The following is an 18,483-nucleotide window of genomic DNA, read 5'->3' as shown; positions in this document are numbered from 1 at the left end:
CCAAATGGGATTGCAGGAAAGTAATCTTTAGTAACATGATGCAGTTCATGGTTTTGTATGCTTGAAGTATGTTGTTAACAACTGTACATAGTTTGGTGCTCTGTAGTTGCTGAGAAATTTTCAACGACATCCTTGAATGCCTTCCTTGCAATTTTTTTCAGTCCCACTAGAAGTTCTTCGAATTGCCTGTCATTGATAACCTGTCTGATTTTTGGACCCAAAAAAATACCTTTCTTAATCTTGGCATCAGTCATTCTGACTTGATTTATAAATTGTAATAACAAATATAGGCAAATTCGAAAGAATGGTGCACGATGGGGAAATGTCATGGTGATTTTCATGATCAGCAGCCCACAATCCATGAGATACACCCAGAAGTATTCAGGAAGACAACATCATTGTTGTCCAGTGTTACTTGCTGTAGTAGAAATGAGCTGTACCTTTGTTGGTGTGACCGGTGTTTCCCCTTCATTTTTGTCATGACTGGCTTCAGTGCAAGGTGACTGAAAACATCTGGAGAACATGCTTCACAATGATTTTTAGCATATGGTAGAACCTAGACCATACTTCTCAGGACCATTTCATCTCTCTCTGCTGATTGCACAGAACCTTAGCAACATTGATTGAGAAAAGTAAGCTCAGAAACCGTCCAGAACAAAAAAAATTAATGAGCTAGCTGAGCTGTTCAGAAGCTACCGTGAGTGTGTGTGGAGGAGGGGGGGTGTGAAGGTAGTTTACGGCAGTGCCATAGAGGGTAACCGTTCCTCAGGTGAAGGATCAAATACATGGCTAGCCCTTACAGAAGGAACTCCACAAAGCTTGTACTATACTGTGCTTGAAGTGAATATTGCTCTCTGGGGACTGCCGTAAGAGTGGAAAATCCACTCTGCAGATTTGAACACCATATTTAACTAAAACCAGCATTTACTTCCCATCATCCTCACATCAGAAAAAAAATCTCTGAGTTGTTTTGTGTGGTAGTTTTTAAAGTCTTTGATTGAGCAGCATCAGCTTGGTATTGTCAATTAAATAAAACAGATCACTGATATTACTTAAAATCACCTTGGTGTTTCCTGTAAAATTGTATTACCTGTGTATAACTAATTGTATTATAGGCTTTTATAATAAAACTTTCATAAAGCCTATGGTGCATTAGTTATGAGCTCCACTGATAGCTTCTGAGTATATCTGATTACTGAGCCTTGAAAGCTAGAGGTTCTTGGTTCAGTCTGTGATCTTTATCTGCTTTGTCTCAATCCTGTTACTCTGACTTGGAAGACTGAGGGATTGAGCTGTAAAATGTGATGTTAAAACCAATCCCTTGAGTGCTACCTCTGTGGAGGTGAAATTCACTCCAGTACTGCTCAAATGGTAGAGGAATTTTTTCAACATCTTACAAAATGATTATCCCTCAGTTGACATCACAGTGGAAATACAGTTCTTTAATTTCTGTTTTTGAATTTATAAATACCATGGCTGTACTTTAAGCATAATTTTGACATTGGATGTTAAGAAAATAAGCTGCAATTCCTGTGATCATTTGTCTATATACAATATATGGGGAAGGATATAATTGGATTGGGCTAAAATGTACCTTCCAGTTGTAATTGCTTGCTAACACTTGTGTTTATAGTTTGTAAAATGATAAAAAGGCCACGGGTTTAGCATTGATAATTTCCCAGGAATCAATATTACTCCAAAGCAAACTCCAGGAAAATAATAACTCCCACATGAATTGAATATGCTGACCACTCAGCATCACCTTCTCTCCCCCCACCCCCCCCGCCAACTTCCTCTCCCCATCTCCATCCAATCCAGTCCTCCAGCTAAGCAATGGGTGTTAAGCCCAATACAGCACAACCTACGTAAGACCAATACAGAGAACAATAGTACAAGGTGAGGCCATTTGTTTGTGCTTACTCTTTTTAAAGAACAAATGTGTTAGTCCCACACCTTCCTCTCTCTACACACCTTGCCATTTTGTCCTTCAAGTACTTAAATCAATTCCTCTTTTAATATTACCAGTGATTCTAATATCCACTAGCTCAGTCTTAATCACTGGTTACTTGCCATGTTCACCATATCATCAAAGTGCTTCATAAATTCTTGTATAGCCTCAAGGCATTAAGCTCTAGAACTGTTGAGAAATGTGGCAGAAATGCAAATGATTTGGTTGTGGTTTCGGGGTTTAAAACAATGACAGATGAACAAGCCAGTTGAAGGACTTTTTTTTTCCCCTCGGGAGGGGAATTTGAACTAGATTGCTGAAAAGTAAATCGAGCAAAATAAAAACATGTAGGTCTGGCTGCAAAGTAAATTGATATGTTCGGACAGGAGAAACTTTTTCTAGTTGAAGGGATATGGAGGAAAGGCAAAAAAAACAGGCATTAAAAGGTAGAGCTTATTGATTAGTTATTTATCTCGGATCTCTGTATGGAGTAGTTATGTTTTCATCTTAAATGGACGGTTCACTTCAGCAGCTGAACAACATAATTGTAATGAAATTAGACATTGCTCTGGAAGAGCTATTTGCTTATAAAATTTTCAGAAGTTTCCTTGTGGTTTAATCAGTTATTGAACTCATTAACTAAAGCAGTTAAAAATATTAGGACATGTCCTGATGCATATACTTGCCCATCTCCCTGGAGCTGTGGAGACTTGTCAGCTCAGTTAATGTTTACACTTTTCTAACATGGCTCATTAACATCCACACTGAACCAGAACCTGCTTGAGAATAAATTCTGCAGTTACTGAAATTCCCAGGGACCTACCCTCAAACAACAGTCAACAGGATGAGCAGCCTCAAGTGGGAACGGACCTGAAATGGTCTTGGAGGTGCTGATGGGACTCCATTTTCTAAATTGGCTTGCTACACTGAGAACAATGAAAAGTAAGTGTAATGTATCTTCATAATCAATAATATTTCTACTATTTATGCTTTCCTAAGATTTTGTCCTTTATTTAAGGTTGCTCTTACACAGTGATTATAGAATCTGTTATCAAAGTATTCTTTTTGTACAGCTTTCTGACAACCTTCCTAACCAGGTGCAGTAAAATTCCACTAACTTTAGTGGTGGACTAGCAGATATTTTTGACCTTTAATACAATTTTTCACATGTAACATGGTCATATAATAATCCTTCCACTGAACCCAGTGAGGTTAAACATACAATCACTCTGGTCCTGGTTCTGGCTGAAAAGCTATACGTATTCCTGATCCCAACCTCAGCCCTCGCTGATGCTTTGCATCTGGCCCAGCATCCTACTTGCTCTCTGGATCCCTGAATTAATGTGCAGTTTAGATTATGGATAGTCAGGTCTTCTAAACAACTGGATGCCAAACTATCAAAGTTTTACTAAGAGCTTACCTGCTCTGTCACAGATTTTTAATGATGTGCAGGATGGTTTCATTTGCTGGTGTTCAAGATTGCTAGAGTCTTAGTTACTCTTTGTGGAAGGATTTGCTGCGGTTTTCAATTATTCTTGGGTATCTGAAAAATAATGCAAGGAACTTTCGCACCTGATGGTAATAATTTTAGACTAAATAGCAGTTTTGTCTCCAATTTAGCTGTTTGTTTTTGTGATCTTCTTCTTTATCAATGATTGGCTCTACAGAAATTTCCACAGTAACTAAGAAAATTGTTGAAGGCAGAGAGGAAGATGTAGTTTCCGTGGCATTAGTAAAATTTTTGACAAGGTCCCACATGGTATATATAGTCATGTTGTAGTTATAGACCTGGAAACCACAGTTAGTGTTATGGTGTTATTAAGTGCTGTAGATTTAACCAAAGAATAAACAGCCTGGACTTATTCTTCTTGGAAAGTAGGAGGCTCATGGGTGACCTTGTAGCTGTCTGTAAAATTGAGGGTATAGACTGGATAGATGAGCTATTTTTGCCCTGGGAAAAAGGCACCGGCTGCCCACTCTGTCCTCTTACCATCTTGTATACCTCTATCAATTCGCCTCATCCTCTTCACTCCAAAGAGAAAAGTTTAACCTATCCTAATAACACATGCTCTCTAATCCAGGCAGCACCCTCGTAAATATCGTCTGCACTTCCCTATAATGACACGACTGGAACTAAACACAAAACTCCCAAGATAAAGGTTAGCTTTATTTGTCACACATAATCAAAACATACAGTGAAATGCATCGTTTGGGTCAAATCAACCCGCAAGTTTCACTGCACTTCCAGCGCCAACAATTCACTAACCCTAGCCATCTTTGGAAGGTGAGAGTAAACTGGAGCACCTGGAAGAAACCCACACATGGTCACAGGAGAATATACAAACTCCTTACAGACAGTGGTGGGAATTGAACACTGATCTTACAGCTGGCTCTGTAATGGGATTGCACTAACCACCTTGCTACTGTGCTACCAGAATTTTATAGAGCTTCAACATTACCTTGTGGCTTTTGAGTTAGTGTTTGGGTAAAGGATAGATGGAAAATTGAAATTGCTGGACCTTTGTTGGGCAAAGCATATTAAATAATCTTGGGAATGTTATGGGTAAATTATTTTGGCTGAAGGTTTCCTTCCCTCATCCCAAAAAATCAGCTCAATCTCTCAACAGGTAACTTGTTCTTTCCGTGTCTCGCCCTTATGCTGTTGCGAGCTGCTACACAGTCCTGTCCCAGCTACTGCAGCTGTGGTGACGATCTGGCTAACTGTAAGTCTGTGCCTTCACTACAGGCAGGTAAGTGAGATTTCCACTGCACTTAAGAGTTTACTAGACAAGTTCATGGGGGTGGGGGAGAGAGTGATTTAAATGGACATTTTGATAACTGAAATAGGGTGGAGGAACATAAACATTAGTAGCGGCCTGTGGGACTAAATGACTACTGTAAATTCAATGTATTTGTTTATTCTGCTGTCTCTTGCTATAAGTATTTTCAGATTTACTGACGTCCATGGCCATGATTCTGCTTCAGGGGGGATCAATCACAACGATTGAACCAAGGGCTTTCCAGAACTTCTCCAAACTGCGCTACCTGTCCGTCACTGATTTCAGACTCTCAATTTCCAGCCATGCCTTTACTCCACCAGTGGGCAACCACAGCAGACTACAGACACTGGATCTCTCCAGAAATAGGTTACTCAGTTGTGACATCGATAGCTCAGGCTTTGCAGGCCTCTTAAATCTGACAGAGCTCAATCTGTTCCAAAATGTGCTTGATGTGCTCAATACCCTGTGGTTCTCAGAGCTGCCTTCACTTCGGAGATTAAATATTCAGCTCAATAAAATTTCCTATCTCCCACCACGTGTATTTCAAACACTGAGTCTGCTGAACAAACTCAATGCATCCTCAAATCTCATCCAATACCTATCCACGGACACATTCTTTGGCCTGACTGCCCTCTCCAGCTTGGATTTATCCAACAATAGGCTCCTTTTCATTTCCAAGGATGCGTTTAAACCATTGCAAAGGCTGAACCACCTCTTTATAAATGACAATCAGCTGGTGGCATTGGCCGAGGTGCCTGCATCATTGCAGAAGATACAACTGCAAGGCAACCCCTGGGACTGCAGCTGCCAGTTGGAGATGTTGCTCATTTCATGGAGGGATGCTGTGCAGGATCCAGGGAGCCTGGTCTGTGGGAGCCCAGAGTCAGTGAAAGGAAAACTCATCCTGAATCCAGGTTACAGTTATTGCTCATCCACGTCCCCGGTACTAGAAACCCCAGCCTTGCACATCGTTCCTGTCCTTAATGCTCAAGCTGCGGTTTATGGATTTATTGGTGAGATTATTATATTTTCTATTTCTTTTAAAGATATAATTCTGCAGCCCCAAGTCCCAAGGGTTGTCGGTTAATTGGCTCCTGCAAGGTAGCGTAGTGGTTAGCACAATGCCAGTACTAGCGACCCGGGTTCAATTCGTGACGCTGCCTATAGAGTTTGTATGTTCTCCCTGTGACCATGTGGGTTTGCTCTGGGTGCTCCGTTTTCCTCCCACAGTCCACAGACCTACTGGTTGGTAGGTTAATTGGTCATTGTAAGTTGTCCCTTGATTAGGCTAGAATTAAATTGATGGATTGCTGGGTGATGTGGCTTTAAGGGCTGGAATGGCCTATTCCACACTGTATATCAATAAAATTTAAAAAAAAAGAAAATGAAATTGCGCTTCAGGCAACTTCTCACCTTGGGTCTCAAACAATTGTTTTTGTTTTGGAAGACTGCATTATCCTTTTCCGCTTAAAATGTTCCAGACAGAAATAATAATTCTACATTTTGAAGTCCAAAATTTGGGCATAAATAGAGACTGTCTTGAAAGGATTTTACTGGGCCAGGGTTTGGATTATTTTCTGCAGATCAATTTGCCACTGATTGGGCCACAGATGAAGTATTTTCTACAGTTCAAGATGAAATGTTTTCATTTCAAAATAATCCTGGATTTTGTAATCTTTCCTTTTCAGGGGGGGTTTTACTGGCGGGTGCCATCTGTCTAGCTGCCTGCCTGGGTAGAAGATCCTGGCGAACGGGAACCATGAGGAGTCTCAAGATTCACAACAATGAGGCAAAAGGGAAATTAGAAACAAGAAGATCAAATGAAGCACTGATAGAATTGGATGCCAGCAAGCTGAAGGGTGTTTCCATGATTACTTCACATCAGACTATCAATGTGTTGCAAAACACTAAGGATAACCAAGTAGAACAAAGGGATGAACTCTTAAAGACTTCTACAGAATCATGGACTGCCAGGAAGAGGGAAAATAACATAGAGAAGAGCAAGAGAATGCAACCTTGTAAAACAGCACCCAGTTCTCTTTATGCAGCTAATATTGCACACACAAAAAATGAAAGGACTGCAAGTCTAAACAGTGAGGTCATCAATGAAGGAAAAACAGGAAGCCAGGAAAGCACTGAAAGAGGTTTGAAATTTTGAAGGATTTTCTAACTTGTTAGACTTGCAGGTGGACTTTGATAACTGATTTTTCATCAGTTTTGCAAGAGTCATCCTTATAATGTCTGAATGTTTATCCTTTATAGAGCTTTTCAATAATATCAAACCCGAGATCAGAATTTACTACACTCCCACTTCTCATTGTCTTCTCTGTTATTTCGCAGAAGTCTAGATATCAGTTTGCTCTTTGTCAGGCAGATGGGTGGTATGGTAGTGTAGTGGTTAGCACAATGCTATTACGGCTCAAGGTATCCAAGTTCAATACCACTATCCTCTGTAAGGAGTTTGTATGTCCTCCAACTGGAATGCAGTGATTTTCTCCAGGTCCTCCATTTTCCTCCCACAGTCCAAAGACATACCACGTAGGTTAATTGGGCACTGTAAATTGTCCCATGACAAAATTGGGGGATTGCTGGGTGGTCTGGCTGGAAGGGTCTCTTCCACGCTGTATCTCGAAATAAAATCAGGTTACCTACATTAATGCTTCTTTTTCTACTTTTACAGAGAAAAAATCAATATGTTCAGCCACCAGCAGCTCATTTCACAACCTGCAGTTAACAAAAAAAGACGAACTGATCTCTTTAAGAACCCTTCAATCACTGAATGTTAAGACAGCCCCTAATACCATCTCAGCATCTGTGCAAGATTTGCCCAGCATGTGCAAGGAAATGTCTAATGTGGCAGTTCCACATTTACTGCCTGGGGATATTCAAACTCACATGAGATTACAAACTTTTTTGCAAAGTAACTCTAAATGCAAACCTCAAGAGAAATTACAGGATAATATTCCATGCAAAACTAATGTGTCAGAGGAAGAGGGAACAACTTTTCAAGCATCCAAGTCTTCAAATGAACCTAAAATTGATACCTTGCAGTTATTGGAGATGGATGGAAAACTCAAAGATAAACTGCCTGACCATCGAGAGATATTATCCAGAAACATTCAGAATGTTCCAAACATTAGTCTGCAGCCTCCCACCTGTCTAACAGCTAGTTATCATGCATTTTCTGAAACTTCACATCAGCAGGCTAGTCATCATTATGATCAACTAAGATCGAACGCCTCTCAAAATCCCAGTTTACATGATCATAGTGAAAGCTCTCAGTTCACAAATCAACCCAAGCCAGTCCCTGATGCAGACTTCAGTGAATCTGCTAAGATGGCAAAGAGTAATATATCATTTATCATCGCAGCAAATGCCACCCCACTCGATGAGCAAGAACTTACAAGACACCATTCTCCTTGCAAGCAAAAGTTTAATGAAATAGAAACACTTTGCAGAGATGATCCAGCTTTCAGTGGTAACAGTCAGTTGTTTGATGGAGACAGACTTCAGTTAAATAATAACCTCCCAAAAGAATCTATATTATTAGGAAGTAGTTCTGCTGGAATGGTATATAATGATATAGCAGCCAGCAATGTTATAGAAGATAAAGTGAGCCAATCTGGATCAGCTAGTACATCTTTCAGCAGGTCATTTGCATGGAGTGTACAAAGTCAACAGAATTGGAGTCAAAGTACCACAACAGTTGATTCAGCTTCAGAACGTTCTGAAATAAACCACTCACAAAAGTTCACTTCAAACACCAGTACACCTAAACAATCAAGCACCAGAATAACAGACAAGGAGAATAATCTGGATGTGGAGAAATGGACTAATAGATCTGTGACATCCTTCCAAAAAAAAAGATTTTCCAGAAACATAGCCTCAATAGATGGGAAATCCAACTTGGAGCCAGAGGGATACATTCAATGTCCAGTCATTAGACATTCACAGAAATTATTGAATAAGAATGATGCAAGAGAAAGGACAGACTCTGATCGTTATAAAGAACATTTTGGCAATACAAACTATTCCAAGAAAATGTATAAATCAGTTTTTAAATTAATCGATGAAACACAATTTCCACCTTCATTAGCAAAAGTTCAGAATAAAGCATTGCAAGATGAACCACTTTTTGACATGGAGGTGAGCAGGGGTAAGTCTCATCTCCACAATGTTTTGTTTCCACTCACCACAGTCAAAAATATTAAATCTGTACAGCAATTTGAATCTTCTGGTCCCGCACTTGAATTGACTCACTTAAGTTCATTGTATAGTCGGTGGTATTATAAAAGAGAATTTGGATATAAACTTGGGAAACAAATTCAAACTGTTGTACCTGAAGGACTTGATTTAAACCCAATACCACATTTTCACCGTGAAAAGAGCTTTAGCAGACCAGCTGACAATCAGACATGCACTGAGCATGAGGAAGTCACTGATATCGGAGACTGGAAGGATGTCCATTCACCCAAGCTTCATCCACCCATGCAAAAAGAGCTTTTAGCTGATGATGAATTAACAGTTATTAACTTATTTCATAATCTCACGCAAACAGCATTTTTTTGAATAAAAGTCACAAATTCACCAGTGAAGTAACAAACTTAATTTGGTAAGATTATTCATAAACTTTGCATGTTTTAATGCTCAATTATGGACTGTATAAAGATGAGTGCACTCTTCCCGTCCAAGGAAACCTCTCATTCAATTATCTTTGCGAGATTTCCATCAGTAGAGAAGTGTAATTAATGAAGTAATTTCATGAATGTATCAAACAACAACTGACATTCTCTCAGAATCAGGATATTTTGTCTTCTATCATCATCTACTAATTGAACAAACCTGCTCAAGGTGGTTACATGCTAAGGTACAGTCAGAAAGCAGTGACCCTAGGGGTCTTCAACATTGATCCCATTAACTCTTATTTGAATGAATCATAAGAAAAATCACCTGCAAGTTATAGCTCCTGTCATATCACAGCTGATACATCAGTAATCTCAGAGGAACACCATTTGGAAGAACCTTTGAATGTGCTTTGGATAAGAAACTGCAATGCCAACCGTGGGATGCTGCCATCAGTAGCTTTGTTGACTACATCTGGAAGAACATAATTAGAAAGAGAACAAATGGGAAAATCAACTTGACTTCATTCTCATGGATCTACCCATCTATCAGTGACACATCTGTCCCCAAAAAGATTTGAAAGTGTGAAAATTGCAGAGTGTGCTTGAAAACAAAATTGCCCCTCTCTTATAACTGTTTATGGTGGTGTGTGGAATTACAACCCTGTCTATTCATAATAGCTCTTGCAGCTCAAAACTGGGCATTTGTGAGATAATGATGAGTAATAGCAGCACATTGTATTTCACCACAGTCCACTACCCTTACATATACCCAAACATACCAAAAATCATGGCCAACCCTTATATACGAAGTGTAGAAGAGCAGTGTTTCAGCAGTACCAGATGCATGAAGTGCCAATCTCATGCTATCACAAGACAGCAAAGGCATCACAGACTAGATAGAGCAAGTGATTTCATTATCCAATGAATTAGAACGACATTAATGAATTATAGCACAGGCCCTCTGACCCACGATATTGTATGGACCTATATAAACTTACACCACGATCAACCTAACCCTTCCCTCCTACACACCCCATAACCCTCCATTTTTCTTATATCTGTGTGTCTATCTAAGAGTTTATTTACTGTGCCTATTGTATCAGATTCTACCACCAACCTGGCTGTGAATTCCAGGCACCTACTACTCTCTCTGAAAGAAAAATCTACCTCTGATAGCTCCCCTATGATTTTGTCCAATCACCTTAAAAGGATGTCATCTGGTGTTGCCTGTTGTCACCCTTGCTAAAATAAACTGGTTGTCCACACTCTCTGTGCCTCTCCTCCTCATTCTCCTTCACCCCAAAGAAAAAAGACCAAACTGGCTCACCTTTTCCTCATGAGACATGTTATCTAATCCAGGGAAATCTCCTCTACGTCTTCTTTAGCTTCCATATCTTTCCTATGAGGTGACCAGAAATGAACAGAATACTCAAAGTGTAGTCTAGAAAGAGTTTTATAGAGCTGTTACATTACTTCATGGCTCTTGAACTCAGCCACCCTACTAATGGAGGTCAACATACCAATTACCATCAGACCATAAGATATAAGAGCAGAATTAGGCCATTTGGCCCATCGAGTCTGGTCTGGTCCACAATTTCATCATGGCTGATCCATTATCCCTCTCAGCCCCAATCTCCTGCCTTCTCTCCATATCCTTTAATGCCATGACTAATCAATCTATCAACCTCCGCCTTAAATATACCCAACGACGGCTGCCACAGCCACTCGTGGCAACAAATTCCATAGATTCACCACTCTCTGGCTAAAGAAGTTCTTCCTCATCTCCATTCAAAAGGACACGCCTCTATTCTGAGGTTGTGTCCTCTGGTCTTAGACACCTCACCATAGGAAACATTCTCTCCAAATCCACTCTATTGAGGCCTTTCAACATTTGCTAGGTTTCATTGAGATCATCCCTCATTCTTCTGAATTCCAGTGAGCAGAGGCCCGGAGCCATCAAAAGTTCCTTATGTGACAAGCCTTTCAATCCTGTAATAATTTTTGTGAACCTCCTTTGAACCCTCTCCAATGTTAGCACATCCATTGAGATAAGGGGCCCCAAACTGTTCACAACACACCTCACCAGTGCTTTATAAAGTTTCAACATTACATCCCTGCTTTTATATTCTAGTCCTCTCAAAACGAATGCTAACTTCCTCATCACCAACTCAACCTACAAGTTGACCTTTAGGGAATCCTGCGCAAGGACTCACAAGTCCCTTTGCACCTCAGATTTTTGAATTTTCTCTCCTAAAAAGAAATAGTCTATGCTTTTATTTCTTCTACTGAAGCCTATTTCCTCAAAACTACCAAAAAAACATCTTTGCAACTTTGATGGATATCTGGACTTAAACCTTAAGACCCTCTGTTTCTCCACAATGCTATAAATCCTTCCTTCAAATTCAATCTCTCACTGTATATCACTTCACACTTTTTTGGACTGAACATCTGTCATGTTCAGATGTTTGCTGTGGTGTCATCTGCGGATGACACAAAGCTGGGAGGCAGTGTGAAATGTGCGGAGGATGTTGAGATAATGCAGGATGACTTGGACAGGTTGGGTGAGTGGGCAGATGCAGTTTAATGTGGATAAATGTAAGGTTATCCACTTTGGTGGCAAGAACAGGAAGGCAGGTTACTATTTGAATAGTGTCAAGTTAGGATAAAGGGGACGTACAAAGAGATCTAGGTGCCCTTCATCATCATTCACTGAAAGTAAGCATGTAAGTACAGCAGGCAGTGAAGAAAGCTAATGGCATGTTGGCCTTCATAACAAGAGAAATTGAGTATAGGAGCAAAGAGGTCCTTCTGCAGTTGTACAGGGCCCTGGTGAGACCACACCTGGAGTACTGTGTACAGTTTTGGTCTCCAAATTTGAGGAAGGACATTCTTGCTATTGAGGGAGTGTAGCAGAGGTTCACGAGGTTAATTCCTGGGATGGTGGGACTGTCATATGTTGAAAGACTGGAGTAACTGGGCTTGTATACACTGGAATTTAGAAGGATGAGAGGGGATCTGATTGAAACATGTAAGATTATTAAGGGATTGGACACGCTAGAGGCAGGAAACATGTTCCCGATGTTGGGGGAGTTCAGGACCAGAGGCCACAATTTGAGAATAAGGGGTAGGCCATTTAGAACAGAGTTGAGGAAAAACTTTTTCACCCAGAGAGTTGTGGATCTGTGGAATGCTCTGCCTCAGAAGCTTTGGATGCTTTCAAGAGTTAGATAGAGCTCTTAATGATAGCAGAGTCCAGGGATATGGGAAGGCGGCAGGAACGGGGTACTGATTGTGGATGATCAGCCATGATCACAGTGAATGGAGGTGCTGGCTCAAAGGGCTGAATGGCCTACTCCTGCACCTATTGTCTATTTCTCTGCCCAGCAGTGCATCTCGTCTATATCACAATGTGACCTATGCTAACCTTCTGCACTACCCACAACACCGCCAACCTTCGTATCATCTGCAAACTTACTAACCCATCCTTCCACTTCCTCATCCAAGTCATTTATACAAATCATAAAGAGTTGGGGTCCCAGGCAGATCCTTGCAGAACACCACTGGTGACTGACCTCCTGGAAAAATACACTCCATGTATTACCACTCTCTGCTTTTTGTGGGCAAACCAATTCTGAATCCACGTAGCCTTGTTTCCATGAATCCCATGCTTCATGACTTTCTGGATGAGCCTACCATGGGGAACCCTGTCAAATACCTTATAAAATTCATAAACACCACATACAATTATCTACTATCATCAATTTGTTTTTTCACCTCCCTATAATACTCATCAGGTCATGAAGCCATAACCTGCTCCACATAAAGCCATGCTGACTCTCCCTAATAAGACTGTGCTTCTCCAAATGCTTGTAAATCTGTCTCCAAGAATTCTTTCCATTAGTTTGTCAACCACTGGCATAAAACTCATGGGTCTGTAATTCTCAGGACTGAACCCATTACCTTTCTTGAACAACATTTGTCACCCTCCAATCCTACTCCTGTGACCTGGGAGTACCTAAAGATCATCGTCCATGCTGAAACATTTTCTTTGCTCATTTTTCAGCTATCTGGGTATGTCCCATCTGGCCCCAGGGACTTATTTATCTTAATGTTTTTTGGAAGCTCCCTCACTGCCTCTTTCTGATCCTCAACATGCTCCAACACATTCGTCTGTTCTATGCTGACCTCACATTCATCAAAGTCGCTCTCCCTGTTAAGCACTGAAACAAAGTATTCATTAAAGACTTCTAGGCATGCTTTCCCTTTTATCCCCCAGAAGTTCTACCTCCCCTGAGTCACCGTCCTATTTTTTATGCATGTACTGAACACCTTAGTTTTCCTTTATCTTGCTCACCAACGCCGCCTCACATCTCCTTTTAGCTCTCTTAAGTCTCATCCTAAACTCCATCCTGGTTTATGATAATAATCTGTAATCCTGACACATCCACCCATAAATACATCAGACAGTTAAACAAGTGGGAAGGTTCACTGAATATCCCCATCCATAGTGATGGTGGAGAGAGCAGAGGTATTGCTGAAGCATAGGTATCGGGTTCAGTGTGGAGAACTGCAAGGCATGCCAGATCATTCGTTTTAGTTATCGAAGTTGTCAATAATCATGTTATCAAGAAACACGCCTTCAGATACTGCTGGTCACTTTGGGTTCTCCCAGGACTATTATCAGTTCAGTCCAAACAGTTTAACCAAAAAGCCATGTATCACAGGTAACAGTAACCATCACAAGACCAATAAAACTGAAGTGAAAGAATTAGAAGCAAAATACACTCCACTAGATAGAGGCATATCTAATGCAAAACCAGGCACTTGTAATTATTTGAAGCCAATCGTTTTAGCCCAAGAACAACACTACAGCACTTCCTCAGGGCTGCATCTTATGTTCAACCATTGTCAGCTGTTTGAATGAAAGATTACACATGACATGTTAACCTCATCTCAGTCACCACATTTACCACCAGGCTTGCTGTACATTTTGTTTGTATTTTGCTTTCTGGCATATCCATTATTTTTGATTTTTCCATAAAGATCACAGTTATTGGAAGTCAATTATTGGCTGCATGCAGCAATTTATTTTAAATGATCACATTCATGGACAATTCATTAAACAGTATAAAATTGTGACACTTCTCGTTCAAAACAATATATTACAGTAGAGAGGTACAAGAAAAAAGTCAAAAGAATCCTTTATTATCATATTAGTCGCAACTGTGGAAAAATGGGAAGTGCACTGGAAGATCACAGGCAAGGGGTATCAAATTCCATCGTACTGTCAAAATACATGGCCAAAAAGACACAGTTAGCTTATAATAACACCTGTTTTAAATGGCATGCCATATACATATGCATTTAAAAAGAACTTTTATCCCCTTCCCCCCAAGATGACATGTTGTCAGTCCAAATGTGAGGATTGAGGTGAATGGGTGAATGCAACCAAACAATCTACTTTATTAGATTTACTGTAATACATGCAAGAACATCAATCAAGTGCATCTGTTGCAACATATTCATTCAGCAGAAAGGCCAGGCTTCAGGCTTAGGAGGTGCGGTTATGTAGTTGTCAGGGGAGGAGGATGACTTTAGACACTGGATCAGAATGAGGTCTAGGCGCATCTACAATGACTTCCTGTACTAAGTTGTGAAATAAAGTGGTTGGTGTCATTTTTGGTAAGTCATAATTGCTGATGCCCACATACTAAACACATGCAGGTTTTTAAATTGGTGTCTTAAGTTGGTTTGTATATATGTAGACTGGCACTTTTCAGAGTGAATACACACAATACTAGGTTAGAATTTGGCAGTGTTTTGTTCTAAATTCTTACACTGAATCTTCATTTCTACTCTGCATCATCTCAATTCTGTTTACTAGTTTGAGTAAACTAGTTGATGTAATGCAATGCCAAAGCACCACTGATCAAGTGGGCACAAAAAATTATCAAAAAACTCACACAAGAATTATTTTCTGGTCTCTGCAAAAGCGCTTTGCTATTTTTTGAAAATATACCTTCATAGTTGTTGCCATGGTTGGTTTAAGACATGATCAGATGCAGCTTGTTTGCAAGCACCCCTTTGGTACACTGTTTAATATTCATACTGTGGCTGGGGCAGATAGGCCCAGTTTGTAAAGTTGTTTCAATGTCCTCAGAAACTTGAAAGTTCCACAGCTTATGTGCAACTTGTAACTAAACAGACCTGCATCTAGAGTACCATGGGATGTAGCCTGGAGTTTTGATGGAGGGTGAGTGTGAAGACTAGGTGTCATAATTATGACAAACAAGGAGGTACTGTGGACCACATCTTCCTTGCCTTGCAATCCCGAGACACGTGAGGGACAATTGATAAACTTATTGCAGAATTTGGAGGTTTGATATGTTTCAGTAACTGGATGTACCATACTATCTGTTCAATAAGGTGAAAAAAACCCCCACCAAATTAGCTTATTGACTACACAATAAACTAGTGTAGTTTCCATCAATTGTCCAAATCCAGCATTTTTGACTTTGGATATGGTGAGAAGAAACTATGCATGTTATTGTGAAGTTTCAGAGCCAACATCTATTACAGTATCAAGATACAGCATTATTGTCTTCTATTGCAGGGTTTTCTTTTTTTTTGTTTAAATGTTCACTACCTCCGGGTTTTCCTCTACACAAAGAGCAATGTGCAGATATCTTTAAAACGTTGTACAGCTGGAGACCAATACTTGTATCTTTGCCACTCTTTTGTAATTTGATAATGACATGTGATAATCTTAGAACAAAATAAATAAAATTCAGGTGGACTGTAACTATCACAACAGTTTGCAATACAAACATGAAAATGCCCACCCTCCATTACAACCCCATCTGTGTTAAAATTATTAATAATACAAATAGCTCCAGATGAATATCGGCTGATGATATCTGGATTGATTTTCTCCTGTGCATTTGTCCTGATATTCTTTTCCACATTTTTATCCATGGGGTATTATTTCTTGTTGGCAAGTAAATGATTGGCTAGTTCCATGCTCAGTTGGACTGAAGGCACCACTTTCCACTCAAGCCAGCGATGAGAAATTGCTAACTACACAAAATGTAGCTGAGGTCAAATTCCTCCTGAATACAGCATATAACAACTGTCCAAGCTGATACGAGTAGAAAAAGATCTTTAAAGCATTTGTCCCTTTGGCACCAAAGGATCCTTTTGAATTAACTCGACACAGCAACTTCGGCAACTGGACAATGGAAAATTCATGCCAAACCTGTGTACGCATTTGATTCATAGATATTATTTGGTAGAAAGTACCAACGAAGTCTGCACGCTCATAATTGATATGTGACCACTTGTCCCAAGTAGGTTGAATGTAAATAAATAAACAGCATGTCCCATTATACATGGTACAAAAATATACAAAATTAGTCCACTGTCTAGACCTGAAGCTATGCATAATATATCAAGTAAACTTTCTCGTCATATGTTGCTTTAGCTTGAGTCAATGCTGATATTCAACTGGCACAGTTCCATTAAACCTGGTTGTGTTTCAGGGTCTGATGAGAGTAACATTAGTGATGTATTTCAATTTGTAAACTGGCTTGTGTCTAATAATGCAAAACTTCCGATTCCTTAAGACAAACAGAGCAGTTATGTTTCAAGGTATCAGTGTGATCATCTTCTGTGCCTAAACAGTATGTTGTCACTTTTGTAAAAATCAAAGTAGAGTCTTATAAATTGGAGTTGCTGGGGATCCACCATTCATAGTTCTGTTTCATTCCTTGCCTTCTCATTGGAAGGGAACAACCTACACGATTTGCTTTTCAGGCTGTTGGAACCAGGCTGAACATTGGCCAGTGGATCTGGGCGTATCAGGTACCTAGTCAAATGTATAATAGTCCAGTTAGCAACAGCAAAATGCTTTAATACAAGGTATTGAGACCTTCTGTCTCAAGATTAGTTTAGAAAAGCTAATAAACCATCTTTTTCAATGTGATTAACCAATAGACTTGTAGCATTTATAAAGTTATTTAGATGTGTCAGAACTACATGTTTCTTAACACAAACTCCGTGGAACTACTTTCCCAAATTGTTGGACTACCTGTTTACCACAGTTGCAGATAGTTGTCTCAGGCAGAAATGATCCTTAAACCCTTAAAAGTAAAAACAGAAAATGATGGAGATTCTCAGCAGATCAGGCAACATCTCCAGGCAGAAACAGAGTTAACATTTCAAGTCCTTGACCTTTCATTAGAACTGGGAAAAGTTAGGATGGAAGTGTGTTTACACTAACAGAAAAGGAGCACGGAATAGAAAAAAACAACGAACGTAAACAAAAGTTCCGGTACTGGAAACTACTGGGGTAGTTTTATTCTTTTCCACAGATATTACTTGCTCTGTTGGGTTCTACCAATAATCTTACTTCAGGTTATCAGTAACTGCTATTTTTGTTATTTCAAGTTCTATCAGGTTTCTTTTCTCTCCTGTTCTCCCTCTGCTTATCTGAACAATGCATTTATCATTAACAATTCTTCTGTACCCTCTCCTAGTCAATACCAATCTGTGCCATCAGTCTCCTCCCAATCTCCACCACATCACAGACATTCTCTTTGGTTCTCCTCATCCTTCCCCTATTTCCATCTGTTTTACCAACCTGAAACATTAACCCAATCTCCTGAGTATTTCCAATATGGTTTTATTTTTTTAAATTTATGAATATTTGTAAAACTTTAGAACTGTCATATTTACAGTACTGAGCTAGCCAAAGCTTTTGATGAAACTGTCCATTTTTGATATTTTTCTCTTTTGTCTAGCTAAACGTATTTTAAACCTTTAAAAGTTTTTAAATTGAATTTTTAAAATATTTGCTTGAATAATCTTCATTTCTAACATCCCATTAAATAATTATCTATGTGAATAAATTTGAGTTTCTATCTTATTTCTAAACTCTTCATTTTGAATTGTCTGCTTCAGATTTGATTCCATTACCAGGGTAAAGAATTAATGGATCAGCTATCTTCTGACTAAGTTTATTGCAATTTAATAGTGACTTTGCATACAAGCTCCATTTCGCCAACTGAGCTTTTAGTCTATTCAGTATTGAGGGTGTTCTGCATTATTGAAGGTTGCCCTTGTTTGGGATACA

General features: G+C 39.6%; 2 protein-coding genes across 6 annotated transcripts in view; one reads left to right on the top strand and one right to left on the bottom strand.

Moving 5' to 3' along the window:
* The first annotated feature begins 2,774 nt into the window (after positions 1–2,774).
* Positions 2,775–9,312, top strand: LOC134359850 (uncharacterized). The gene is made up of 5 exons (XM_063073589.1): positions 2,775–2,890; positions 4,576–4,698; positions 4,890–5,741; positions 6,417–6,872; positions 7,409–9,312. The coding sequence occupies exons 1-5, from the start codon at positions 2,824–2,826 to the stop codon at positions 9,295–9,297; spliced, it is 3,387 nt and encodes a 1,128-aa protein (XP_062929659.1). The 5' UTR covers positions 2,775–2,823; the 3' UTR covers positions 9,298–9,312.
* Positions 9,313–17,077: 7,765 nt separating this feature from the next.
* kcnt1b (potassium sodium-activated channel subfamily T member 1b) overlaps positions 17,078–18,483 on the bottom strand; it is a 436,729-nt gene continuing 435,323 nt past the window's right edge. For all 5 annotated transcript variants that reach the window (XM_063073587.1, XM_063073584.1, XM_063073585.1 and 2 more), the window contains one exon: positions 17,078–17,217. In XM_063073587.1, the coding sequence (XP_062929657.1) occupies positions 17,100–17,217 (118 nt within the window). In that variant the 3' untranslated portion in view covers positions 17,078–17,099. The remainder of the gene's footprint in view (positions 17,218–18,483) is intronic.

This window comes from Mobula hypostoma, chromosome 21 (genome assembly GCF_963921235.1).
Source record: "Mobula hypostoma chromosome 21, sMobHyp1.1, whole genome shotgun sequence".
Lineage (NCBI taxonomy): Eukaryota > Metazoa > Chordata > Chondrichthyes > Myliobatiformes > Myliobatidae > Mobula > Mobula hypostoma.
This window is presented reverse-complemented; position numbering and strand designations above follow the sequence as displayed.

Excerpts from the sequence above, each read along its gene's own strand:
- LOC134359850 (XM_063073589.1), top strand. The coding sequence starts at position 2,824 with ATGGTCTTGGAGGTGCTGATGGGACTCCATTTTCTAAATTGGCTTGCT. Across the intron at positions 4,699-4,889 it reads TGTGCCTTCACTACAGGCAG|TATTTTCAGATTTACTGACG; the intron begins GTAAGTGAGATT and ends TCTTGCTATAAG. Across the intron at positions 5,742-6,416 it reads TGCGGTTTATGGATTTATTG|GGGGGGTTTTACTGGCGGGT; the intron begins GTGAGATTATTA and ends TTTCCTTTTCAG.